Consider the following 13,945-nt stretch of genomic DNA (forward strand, 5'->3'; position numbering starts at 1 on the left):
ACAACTTTTTGAACTGAAACGAAAAGCTGCGGGAGGGAACTCAAAAACTGTGGGAGGAAAAATTTATTCCCCGACGCATGAATTTGCTGTAAGAATTTTTTTTTTTTTTTAACTTTATCCGTTTCTTATTACGCATTTTTCAAAATCGTCAGTCTATTTCAAGACACCCTGTGTGTGTGTGTGTGTGTGTGTGTGTGTGTGTGTGTGTGTGTGTGTGTGTGTGTGTGTGTGTGTGTGTGTGTGTGTGTGTGTGTGTGTGTGTGTGTGTGCGTGTGTGTGTGTGTGTGTGTGTGTGTGTGTGTGTGTGTGTGTGTGTGCGTGTGTGTGCGTGTGTGTGTGTGTGTGTGTGTGTGTGTGTGTGTGTGTGTGTGTGTGTGTGTGTGTGTGTGTGTGTAAAGTGTTGCCGAATTCAACCAACCAATTCAGAGAGATGACAGTAGGCATAAAGAAGATAAAAAGTCACCATGCAAGAGAGGGTCCCAAATGGCGTTTAGTAGGTGAAAATCGAAATATATATATATATAGGGTTTTCGAAAGTTTCTAAAAACTTTAAAAAATAAAAAAATAAAAAAATAACGAATGAGGTTTCACCTTCGAATTTTTTTTTTAAGTGAAAGCACATTCTTAAAAGTTTTTTTCATGTAGATAATAAACTGATTTGATGATCCAGGGGGTTGTAAATTACTGAAGACGGACAAGTAATTTGAAATCATTATCTACAAAAATATTAAAACTTAAAAAAATAAAAAGCACGAAAATGTAGTAAATTTTGCACTTTTTAATTTAATATAAGCATATAGAGTGAAAACTGAAGAATTTTTAAGATATTCAAGGAAAATTAAAATGGGTGCCAGAAAAACACGAACTGGCGTCTGCTGATCGGTAGTAACATCACTACCGATGTTTGCAGAATGCGTTGCCAAATTTGAAAGATAAATTCAGAGAGGTTGATAATAGGCATTAAGGAGATGAAAAATTGCTATAAAACATAGGGTCGGAGACGACATTTATTCAGTGAAAATTGGAAAAACAGACGTCCAGAAGACAATGAGCTTGGCAAAGAAATGATCTTATGAATGCGAGGATTAGAAACAAGGTAGTTGAGAAGAAGCCTCATGAAGCCTTCGTATGTAGATTTTCCTTGTATTCGGTGAAAATAAAAGCAGCGAGCAGTATTAACGAACATTTCAGAATTGATGAAATGGTTATTATATCACATGTGCCAAGGGGAAGGCACTACAGTAGTAAAGAAAACTTAATATAAAACTAAATTTTAATAAATTGTTCTCTATGAATTTGAAAAAAGTAAAAAGCAATTTTTGAAATTAAGTCTGTATGAGGGCCATAAATGAAAAATGCAGCGAATGCGAACCATAAAATTTAGTAAGCAGTCTTTAGTCCATAGTTTAAATGTGGTTAAAAATTTAAAGAAAAAACACCGAACTAGATTATATTAGTGTACGACCGTTACGTCAGAATGGAGAATTCGTGTCAAATTTTGAATGGACTGCATGTCAATTTTTCTATTCATGTAGACGTGTGTGTGTAAACTGCAAACATAACAAACTCGATATCTGACATTGAATAAGTGATCTTGGTGCCAAATGTGTAGAGCTGTTTCAAAATTTAGGCTCTCATTGGTCAGTGGGTAAAAGGTCGAAAATGCATACCCGATTTTTTTCAATATGTTTCGAAGCTTAAGACAGAAGGTGCCATATCATGTAAATATATGAAAGAGAAGAAAGAAAAACACTCTCTGGTTTAAATAACTGTCACGCCAAGTAACCATTTTTGTGCTTTTTACATATTACCGCACATGCATCAAAGTAAGCAACTTAATAATGTAATTATTAAGATTTTTAAATTCATTGAAATATCGCTGAAACTCAACAAAACATGTTGGAAAGAGACAAAAATTATAAATTTCAGGAAAAGACGGGTACTGGAACCGAAGAATGTCTGAAATCACTAGTCTAAATATTTTGCACTGCAACTGCCATTCTTTTACTTTCAGAACAAATTTATTCATTTGACTTTAAATACAGAATTGTTCTTCAAGGAAAATTATTTCAAATCTTCCTTTTTTTGCATGATTATTAAAGTGTCCTGCAGTAGATTCTTGTCATATATAAACGAAAATAAGAGCATAAAAGGGATTGCCAGGAAAATTTAATTCTTAGATATCTTTCTTTGTCTAGAAAAAAGAATCATAATTTTGTAAAAAAAATTGAGTGGAGACAACCATTTGAATAAATTGATTTTTATTGTATAAAAACAATGTTTCAAAAAGTCCTTGAAAATTAAAAAAAAATTAGGATATTTTAAAAATGTATTTAATTTACGTGAAAATAGTTACAAAATAATGGTCTGGTTTAAATTCACAACGTCTCAAAAAGTAATACAGCTATAAAAATAAACAATGCATGATAAAAAAATGGAAAAATTGAAAAAAAACTTTCAATTTCTTGCAAATGTTTTAGATATTTTCTTTTTTAACATGGCACTAATCTTTATGATAGTCCAATTTTCTCCGGATACATAGAGCTTTCTGTTAAGTTATTTCTTGATGTAACTGCATGAGATATGGTTTCTGACGCAATAAGAAAAGTAAAATCTTCCAAACAATTGTTTCATTCAGTCCATGGTTAGTTTGATGAGTTGATTTCTGGATTCAGCATAAAGCAGTTTCTAATGTTATCCACTACATGGTGCAAAACAATTGATTGAACAATACAAATACGAAATACTTTAAAGACTTTTCTTTTTTCGAAATTCACTCTGCACTGAAACAAGCGGTGAGGAGTTTGCATATTCTACAGCAAAGAGGTCTCTGCTCTTTAGTCGCCATTTTAAAACATGCGTTAAAGCAAACATTAAAACAGCAAATAAGCTTCATTTTTTTCCTTAATTAAATTGGAAATTAGGTTATTCTCGGTTCTTCTGTACTGAAGAGTCAAAGAATGGAAATTATAGGTTTAACTTATACTTTGTCTCCGTCCTCTTGGAGCCCAGTATAGTATAATCAAAATTTCTAAAGCTGTATCATTTTTAAAACCGATTATTATTTTGTAAATATTCTATATTAGAAACTTATTCGTTAGTCTTAAGTAATTTAATCAAAAAGTTGAAAGAATATTGCTTCTTTTTTAAATTCATTCATTTATACAAGAAAATTGTACTAAAAATAAATGTTTTATATATGTATTAAATAATAAAATTGCGGATATTAAAAGAAGTCACACACTTTTTAAGGAAAAAAAGCAAAATACATGTGAAATTCAACATTTAAGAGAATATTAAATATTACCTGCTTTAAAAAATTACATTTTTTCAGATATTTTAAAGATATATTTTTCTTCTCTTTGCAAAAGCTGGCACCAAAATTCTTTACATCAAAGCTCTTTTTCGATTTCCAAGTGATTTTAGAAATTATGAATTTAATAAAATTCGTTTTTAAAAACACATTTTTATTTGCGTATTAATAAGCATTTTTTATTTCTAATTAATTATAGTAAATATTATGGAATACCGAAATAATTTTTCTGTCAGATTCGCTATCGCCTGACACTCCTCAGATGGAATCAAAATATTTTTAAATTAATATATTATCTGAATTCAGAAAATGTAAAATTATTGTACTGTCATTGGTGATATATAAGTGTGCAAAATTTCGAAATTGTAAAACATCAAGAAGTGAGAGAAAAATCGAATACAAAATTTCATCTTTATAAATATAAATCGTCAAGTTATAAAATATAGAAATGAAAAACATCTTTTTTTGAAAGTTTGTCAAATAATTAAATTTGAACTGTGATTGTAAGGCTGAATAATTCCTTTTAAGTAATAAATAATTTAGTTGTCGCTTTATTTAGAAGTCATAAGTAACATTTCTTTTGGTTCTTACATGATTTAGCCAGATGAAACTCTCTGGCTATGCTCACTTAACTCTGAGAAATGATTCCTAGTTGTGGTTCCCCTTTGTCATTATAACAACCACTGTCTTATGTCCCTGTTTGTCACAGTTACCAAGCAGGCGAATCATTTTCCATTTGGTGAAAAATTTCTAAAAGTTTTTCTAAGTGACTCACCCCTTTCTTCTCCATTCAAAGCCTCTGTGTTTAGTGACACTTTGCAAACATTTGAATATCTCTTCCGTGTTCTGTTGCTAATTTTGGTCCACCCTATCAAAGCCAGGGATGCGATTGTCGTGTTTTGCTTGTTGGCAATGGCCCTTTTTCCCTCCCCTCACCTTTATCCGATACAGCACATTCCATCGAGTAACCCAGTTCTCCAGAAATCGTCTGACAGCGGGGGGAGCTCCGGGATGTACGAGCCGACAGGACCAGAGATTGTTCCTTTCAAGTGCAAGAAGACGTACGTCGCTCCGCATAAGATCTTTCCGGGAAGAATTCACTTTTTTGAATTCGATGAAAACATTTATGGATTGCCGGGAATTCAGAGACCTCTCAGACCTTCGGGCATTTGGGAGAAAAGTCTCTACAGGCCAGCCAGCAGGCCGGTGTGCGGTGGTGAGACAGGGACTGGTGAATGCAAACTTTTTAGTCAGAGCTTTGGGGTAAGTTTCGCCCGTTGGTTTGGTTGAATAGAATTCGTTGATATCGACGTTAATGTTATGTAGTATTGTGAAACGTGAAGTTGTAATGGGATAAAGAGGAAATTATTATACTTATTTTTAAAAACATAGCAGATTATGATTCTGATTTTGGAGATCATTTCAGTGTACCGCAAGGAGAGGCACGGAACTGGTAAACATAATTTAGACCTGGAAAATAGTAAAAATCATGAAACATCTCTTCATCTAAAGTTTGGTGCAGATTCAAATTAAAAAGCATGATTTTACAAAATCCATGATCGGCATATTTTATTCTAATAATAGGCAAGTGGTTACTCAATGTTTCTAACTTGTTTTGCGCGTTAGTATTGACAAATACGAAGAAACGAAAAAAATTAGACTGGTAAAATTAATTCTCCAAAGGTGAATATTTTTGAATAATAAAAATATTTATATTTAAAATATTTAATTTTTGTTTCAAATTTTGTTTTTAATATTGTCTACTTAGGAATGAAAGCGACTTGTGGCAATGACTTTGGGAAAGCATATACTTTAATAGTAAATATTTATCAGAAATTTTAAATGTGTAGATTATATTTTACGATTATGTATAAATATAAGAAACATCAATGATGTGGTAAGTGATCTTTCATAATCCTCATTAAAGAAAAAGAATTAGGATAAATCAAATCAATCTAAAATATTTTGTTCTGTTTGCTATTTATTTTTCAAACATATGGTTGTACTAAGATTGCTATTCTCATATCTAAAGAGCTTTACTTTTAGCGCGCTTCTATTAATCGTGTGTGATTCAAGTCAGAAATGTCATTCGGTGTACGTTTTTAATATTTAGCTGCACAGTATGAACTATTTTCACAATAATAGCAAATTTTATAGAAAGATTGATTTGTGCAAGTAAAGAAAAAACTATTTAAAAAAAAACGAGTTTTATTTATCGAATTTTAGAAACCATGCAGAGTACATTAAGATGCCTGTCGTTTTCTCTGAAATAAACAAAAAATGCATTTTGAAACGAATGAACTTCATTTATTATTGAAATTATGGAGAAACATTACAACCCTTCTTTTATCCAAACTCCTTTCTTCATACTCAGTTGTTGCCAATTATTCCATGCTGTATAACCTTGACCGTATTGTTGTAAAATGTCTCAATCCAAACAACTCTTAGTCGCTTATTGTTTCTGAAACGTAAATTTGTTTGTGCACATTCATAAAATGAGGAAATGTTTCGCAATATAAGTCTGCCGATTCGTTTAATGACCTGATTTTTTTTGGCTTGTCCGTGCATGTATGCATGTATGGAAGACCTTTCATATTCTATACATCTCTCTCTCTCTCTCTCTCTTTCTCCCTCTCACTCTCTTTCTTTCTCCCTCTCTCTGTATGTGTGCGTGTACATATGTGTGCGTGTACATATGTGTGCGTATGCATATGTGTATATTTGCGTGTGCACAATAGTTAATAGTTATCAAGCAGGAAACTATCATTAAAGATTGTGTGTGTGTGTGTGTGTGTGTGTGTGTGTGTGTGTGTGTGTGTGTGTGTGTGTGTGTGTGTGTGTGTGTGTGTGTGTGTGTGTGTGTGTGTGTGTGTGTGTGTAAATGTTCTATTGAAAAAATTAAAGTTATTATTTGTTATTTTTTAATTGTCATTTCTTTTGCTTTAATTATTAAAATGTACAAATGTTTATTAATTAAATCTAAGAGCATCTCTATTATCGGAACCTATAGCAAATTATACTTCAGTTACTTGAAAATCGAAATGCGTTTTGCATATTTTTGAATGAAGCCTACACATTTGGTAAAAAGGGTGCGGTCGATTTACACGTTACAACCACTTATAAAAGATCATTATCAGAAGATAATCTTTTATAACTAAAAACAGTTATTTATTATTTTAAAAACAGTTATGCAATTCCATATATAAATGCTTCAACTAGCGATATTAGCAAATTCCATGTCTTTCCTTAAAAAACTCATTCATCGTGATGATTATTTCATTTTGTTGTAATCATTCAATAAATATAATATAATGAATTTTTATTAGAACTTTTATTTGTGTCATGTCCGTGTTCAGATATTTCTATACAATGTTTACTTTGCTTTTATACATTTTTCCCCAATGAAAATTAGGTGATATTTTTATTTATTTATTTATTTGAATATTGAACGGAAGTTATTTGAATGTTATAAAGCAACTAGGGCTGTGCGATTTATCGAGAGAAAAAAAAATCGATTTTTCGATGCCAGTTTTCGAAAAATACCGATCTATTGAAATCATGATCGGGAATAATTGTTCACGGTGAATCGCGATACAATAAATCGATGTTCACAATTAGTTTGTGAACGATTTCGATTTCGATTTAGTTTCGAACGATGTGTTTTCGATTTCGTTTTAGCTATCGGTTAGTGTTTATTTTTGTTGCTCTTCATTGTTATTGAGCTTCATACAGAAATTTTGGTAATATTTCTATAAATACTGTCTTATTCTAATGCATAAAAGTATTTATTTTAAGCATGTCATTTTGTAATGAACTGTTTTCAGTTCCCTAACTGAATGAGTGGCCACGGTGGCCTGGTGGTAAGGTCTAGGCTTCGGAACCGGAGGGTTTCAGGTTCGTGACCCGATTCCACCGAAGAACCGTCGTGTAAGGGGGTCAGTTGCACGTTAAATCCGTTATGACCAAACGTCCTCCCGCTGGTGTGGTGTGGAGAGGGGGGTGCCAGCTCAGGTGTCGTCCTCGTCATCTGACCGCGGTTCAAAATTACGAGGTCCGTCCCAAAATAGCCCTAGTGTTGCTTCAAACGGGACGTTAATATAACGAAACCAAACCAAACCCTAACTGAATGATACCATTATGGAAAAAATAAGTGCGGTTATCAGAAGGTTGTAGGCTGTCCTTTGTTTAATCGTTAAATATTCATCTTCAGAAATAAAAGTAAAAAGGATTCATTTGGATTAAATCCAAAATTTTATTCATAATTCGAACTTTATGAAAGGGTTTTATATATTATCCTGACACACCTTATTAAAGGAGTTTTTAACGCAGTTTTTTTCTAACCACTTTTATTCAAAAGAAAGCAAATATGTTTATTATATAAATTGAAATTTCCTTTTATTTGGAGTCTTTCAGATCAATCAATACGTTAAGAGATACTATTTATAACATAACAGCTATAAATAAATAATCACGATATATCGAAAAATATCAATTTGTGGCGGACAATATATCGGGATGAAGAAGTTCGGTTATCGCCCAGCCCTAGAAGCAACTCGTTTGAAAGAACTCAGTTCAATACACGCATCTCCTTATTTTAATTTTTTTTATTAAAACGCAAATTTAAAGCTACATTTCATAGAAAATTTTTCTTCGGTTATTTATGGCAATATATATTATTTTTATTTGCTTGATACCTGAAATCGGGAGGAGGAGGAAGGAAGGAATGCACCATTTCACTTCAAAAGTCTGGCGACAAACTACACTTCATACCTGGCCAAGAAAAACAGCTGTTAGCGAATCTGAGATATTCTAAAAGAGCATTCTGTCTCTGAATAATCAATCAACTGCGAATACAAACAATAACCAAGACATGATGAAACAGCGGCAGCCTAGAACTACAGTTCACACATCTTCACAACTGCAATGGTTGAAAATAGATACTGAAAGAAAGCGATTGCAGACAAGCTGCCAATGACTTAACTGCGATGCATCAGTTTTCCCAAAAGAATGCTTCTATGTTTATTTTTCTCTTATGTTGAAACACTCAGTTGGTCTCATCGAAATATCTTTACAAATTGGGTGCAAAATCTCTCTCTCTCTTTTTTTTCATAGAATTCTTGGAAAGATGGCCGTCTCTTTTTAGTCAGATGGATTATTTTATCAGAAATTGCTGTTTGTGGTGAGCTTAAAATTTCATTTAAACATAAAGACAATAGAGTTAGAAACCATTTAGAAAACATTCATCATTTTAATGGTAGTTTAGCTGTGACTTTAACCTATTCCAGTACCTATTCGAGAGAGTGTAAGAATTTGTTTTAAAACTTAATGGTAGTTTAGCTATGACTTTAACCTATTCCAGAGAGTGTAAGAATTTGTTTTAAAACTTAAGGAAAAACGTATCACATGATCGATGAATGCTGTAGATCATGACTCGTGTTAACCCTTTATAGTTCTATAGTATATATTTTTATTAGGTGAATGATAACCTAATTATAAAATGATAAATAGGGTAATAAAATTCTTAAAATTCGATTGAGCTACCTTAATAGCTCTGAAATACATTAAGTCTATAGTTAAATATCATTTATATTCAAAAGTGGTAACTATGCTTAAAACTGCCCGTTCAAGGGCTTTCGTAGAGTAAATTAAGTTTCAGGGTTTGTCATTAAATTTTATTTCCTGTAAAAACTTTCAGAAATGCAGCATCACTGTGTTGTGTTCCTTATATCTAAGATATTCTAATATTTATTTTATTATTATTATTTGTTATTGAATATATTTAATTTAAATTCAACTATCGTTTTAAAAAATGAACAAAAACTATTGATGCAGTTTGAATTTCTTAAAATTCGGAATCTTCCTGTTAATGATTTTATGCATATTTTGACTTCATTTTTGATATACTTATTATTTGAATAATATAATTTACGGCATTTTAGTTTATTTCTTAAGGCAAACCATGGCTAAGATGTTATTAATAAAATTGCATCAGATTGGAACAGTATTATTTTTATGCAATGTAGCAATCCGCCCAGCCAGCCTAACAAATGCAAAATGAGCTTTCAATTTTAATGTAAGACATTACTGAATTTGAATTCTAAACAATTCCATGATTTATAACTAAGAAACTGAATAAAGTTGTTTTAAATTATCTAAAATTAAGTAGTAAGTAGACTTATCAATGAACATTCGATGATATTTTTTACCCTTAACGCTCAATGTAAATATGCTTACCACTTTCAGTTTCCCCTGAACGATCTCTGGTAAGTATATTTACCACCCCTTATTTCATAAATTAAATGACAAATCAACGAACTTTTGATGTTTTAGTATTTAATCATTAGTTTATCATGATATAACCCTAAATAGTTTCATTTGTCAATGCCCCTTAATTATGCCCTATGAAGGGTTAAGTTGGATTATTCATTCCGGATTTTGAAAAAAACTTCTGGACAACAATTTGTATATATAAATGCCCCCTGGGAATCAAAGATAACGGCCATGAAACAGACGATGTTGTTACTTCTAAATCTTTATAAAAAATAATTAAATTTGTCAATCAATACAAGATGAATACTTTAGATATATAATTACAATTAATAACAAAAATCTTTTAATCTGCGGAAGAATAAAAGAAGGTTCATCCTGTTTGCCAGATGCCATGTCTAGTTATGAAATTAAAGACATATTTTTTTACAATTATTGAAAATGGTAATTCAAAGTTACAAGATGGTTGCATTTTGATATCTAAAGATATTTAAACTACAAATACATTAAAAAACTAATAAATTATCTTATTTTGTGCTTACTTTTTACTGGATACTTAATTCTAACAACCCTAACAAAAGATTAACTCATTTGTTTCGGTGGAGGTTGAATGTGTGATGTTTTTTTAAGGGTTGCAGAGGTTATAAATTATTCAAAAAATACGAAATATTGTAATTTAATTTACAATTGGAATTCACATATTTCTAACTTTTCTATAGAAGCTATGCGCTTAAGTGTAATAAAAAAAAATCTAAGCAACGCATGAGGAAAAGGACTCTAAATCGAATTTTATAGGTTCTTTCCAGATATTCACTATACATTTTTAATATTACTTTATTTATTATTATTTTTTTTTTCATTTCTACGCAATATATTTTGGATGTCATAAGTTAAATACTAAAAAGATATTGAAACAAATAAGTAGATGTTTACTGAAATTTAATATATCCATGCAAATTAAAATAATTTTTTTTTTCAACTACGCGGGTCAATTCCTTTCTTAAAAGTGGGTGAAGATAAGGAAAAAAAAATGCTTTTTGAATATTCGATTTCACGGGGGAAAAATTTAATTTTAACAAAAATTTTACAAAAAGCGTGCGCTTTGCCAATTGCACAAAATTTTTTGTTACAAGTATTTTCAGATATTGAATTTACTTTACCTGTACCTTACTACCCACATCTAGGTGAAAATTTATGAATTTAGTTATATTAACGTGCCGTTTTAAAGCAACACTAGGGTCATTTTGGGACGAATCTCGCAATTTTGAACCGCGGTCAAATAGCGAGGACGACACCTGAGATGGACCCCCTCTCTAAACTTCCACGTCACACCAGTGGGAGGGCGTTTCGCCTCGAAGGAATCAACGTGCACCAGACCCGCTTATACAACGGTTCTTCAGTGGAATCGGGTCTCGAACCTGAGGCCTTATTACCAGGCCACCGCGGCCGTCTAAGTTTAAGAATATTTGTAGCTATTGTACTTATTTATTCGCGCGTTGCTGCTCTTCCTATGAAAAATATTAAATACGTTTATTTCTGCATTAGTTATACTATTTGTAATTAAAAATTCGTTTTGTAAAAACATTATAATTACCAGAAAAGAAAATCGCTTTGTAATAAAATTGGTGCCACTAGGCATTTGATGTTTTGAATTGAGCCATGGAGGGAAGTTCCTTTTCTTTAGATAAAAGTTTCCGAAATTATCGACGCAAACCATCGGTTACAAAATAAAAGAACAATAATGCCAAGTAATCAGTGGCAAAAGATCATGTTAGGTGCTTTTCAATTTTTTAATTTATTGACGCTACAATGGCACATCTGACTGCATATCATTTAGACTGGATTTTTCAAACTTTTTTGGAGCACGCCGAAAAAAAAAAAAAAATTGTTGAGTCCAGAGGAATGTAATTTAAATAAATAAATGGTTCCTCATAAATGGCTTATTTAACTATACTTTGCAAGAATACCTCAATTAATGTATTAATAGACCATATGGTTTTAGTTTAAAACCTAAAACAAACGCCACGAATAGAATTTGTCTAAATTTTCTTTCCGATGAGTTAACCGATGAACCATCAGCTATCAAGCTTCTGAATCGTCATAAAATGACCCTTACTGAAAAAAGGAAAAGCATTGACGGTTTTCTACAGTTGAGTTGATCTTAGAAAAATTTTCAACAAACATTTTTTTTTTTTTTTTTTTTTTTTTACGCTTTAGCCGATTTTAGTATAATAACCAAAGATTTCTACGTTCGAACCGTTATAGAAGAGATTTGTTAGGGCGATTTTCTACTTTCCAACCGGTTAAAGGGTTAAATAGGATTTCTGCCATATTGTTAAATGTTATCGAAATCGTGAAAATGGATTATTTCAATATGCAAATGAATCGATTGAAGAAGGTTTTGAAAGCCTTCTACTTTTCTAATTTGCTTAGTCAGTTCCACTTATCTATAGAGTTTGCTTTTATAATTTCTTCATTATACTAAATAAACTTTTTCACGGCCAATCAATTTTATTTTGTTTTGATTAAAGTAACAGCATCAAAAGAAAATAAATGTAGAATTTTTCTTAATGTATGATCTTTTTTTATTTATAGTAATTACGTTAAGAAATTACTCTCAAATTTTTTATCAACGCTATATAAATAAATTATTATTTGGATTCTCTTTTTCTATCTTGAATCTTCTATTTACCTTTTTTTTCCGTTTTCGTAATTTTCTTTTTTAGTTAAATGCCAATATTAAACTTGCCTTCTAAATGATTGTAAAATCAAATCAACAAATTGTACTCTTTACGGATTCCAGTTAATGCAATTTACGTGTGTAAATTACTTTAACTTGTAATAATCATCTGTAAATCAATAATAATAATCATCTGTAAATCATTAATAATAATCATCTTTAATAATAATCATCTGTAAATCATTTAATTTCAACCATGATTTTTCATGTGTAAATAACTGCACTAGATAGGTTAGAGTCCTCAATATAGCTAGGAAACAAGCATTATTTGAGTTGCAATCCTCTTAGAGAATAGCTAGCAGGGGCGAAACCCCTAATTTATTATAAAACTCGCTTTTAAAAAATTCATTTACTACTGCGTTGAATGACATTGTGACTGTATTTCTGAAGTCTATATTTCACCATAAATATAACCTCGTGCTATAAGAGTGACATTTCCTAACATATATAAAATTCCTATATTATTATTTTAAATCGGCCGCTAGTTTTAGATAGAATTTCTTTGTGGGCCATATGTTGTCCATTGCTGGTGTAGATAAAATATAAGTGACTTCCTCATGTGGATATATATAAGAAAGGCGACGATAGAACGAGCGAGATTTTTTCAATTTCCATTGAATAGCATTTTAGATTTCTAATGAGGGTAAAGTATTCATATTTCTTGACATATCTGTTTTCACTAACGAAAACATGAGTCTCTGCAACTTCTTTTTGATGAATCATAACTTAATTATTACTTATCTTCGGAGAAACCGCCTACGAAACGTTCTTAAAATTATTTCTGTGCGTTATTCATTCATAAACTCTACAACATTAAACGCGTTTCTTTTGAAAAGATAATTAAGAGCACGAAACTGATAGCAAAAGTCCGCGCATTGTTTTCCTCGGGCAATTTTAAGTAGAACCTAATCACGCATTTGCTTTTCATTCTTCTATGAAGCCGGAAATCTTTTGTTTGGAAATAAGTATCAAATATCCGAGGGGAATCGTCTGCAAAAATTACTCAGTAATGATTTTATTCCATCATAAAGCTACTGAGGTGACCTTGAAAACCAAAACATCAAGTGTCTATTATGTCATTCTTTCTTTTTGAGATCTTACCTAATTCTTCAGCAGGTCATTAAGTGAGGGTGGCTCGAAAGAAAACAAAAACTCGTTGAAATGGAATTTTTTTCGCGCAATTTTTCTTTTTTGTAGTATCTGTGTTACTAGAACCGTGACTGGTATGACGTCATCCCCAGCTCTATTGATCGTTTCTGTTGTGCATGGTATCTCAGCGCATGGCCTTCTCAGCTTGCAGTACTTTGGCGGCCGGTGGTATGGTTAGGGGCAAGTCGTCCCGTCTGTCCAGAATTAAGTGCACGTGTTTTTATTTTCCTTAAAGTTTGTAAGCACGAAACGGCAACATGCCGTACATCTTTCAGAGAACAGAGTTCAGTCATCCGATCCAAGTGTACCTGGTAAGTAAAGTAAAAACTTTTCATGAGCGTAATAATCTATTTGTGATACCGAAACTGTTTTCAGAAAGAAAAAGATTTGACATTTTGAACAGTTTTCATTTTGTACGGGAAGACAACTTTATTTGGAAACGGTTTAAAAAAAATTTTAGACAGAAAAGACTTTCC

At 31.6% G+C, this 13,945-nt stretch overlaps 1 protein-coding gene across 3 annotated transcripts in view; it reads left to right on the forward strand.

Annotated features, from left to right (window-relative positions):
- The first annotated feature begins 4,210 nt into the window (after positions 1-4,210).
- The window catches only part of LOC129981001 (calpain-A-like), a 145,750-nt gene continuing 136,015 nt past the window's right edge, over positions 4,211-13,945 (forward strand). For 2 of the 3 annotated variants that reach the window (XM_056091577.1, XM_056091578.1), the window contains exon 1: positions 4,211-4,576. In XM_056091577.1, coding sequence (XP_055947552.1) covers positions 4,226-4,576 — 351 coding nt within the window. In that variant the 5' untranslated portion in view covers positions 4,211-4,225. Of the gene's footprint in view, positions 4,577-13,639; positions 13,781-13,945 lie in introns of those variants that run through there. The other variant, XM_056091581.1, reaches the window with a different exon arrangement.

The sequence above is a fragment of the Argiope bruennichi genome, chromosome 8 (assembly GCF_947563725.1).
Source record: "Argiope bruennichi chromosome 8, qqArgBrue1.1, whole genome shotgun sequence".
Classification (NCBI taxonomy): domain Eukaryota; kingdom Metazoa; phylum Arthropoda; class Arachnida; order Araneae; family Araneidae; genus Argiope; species Argiope bruennichi.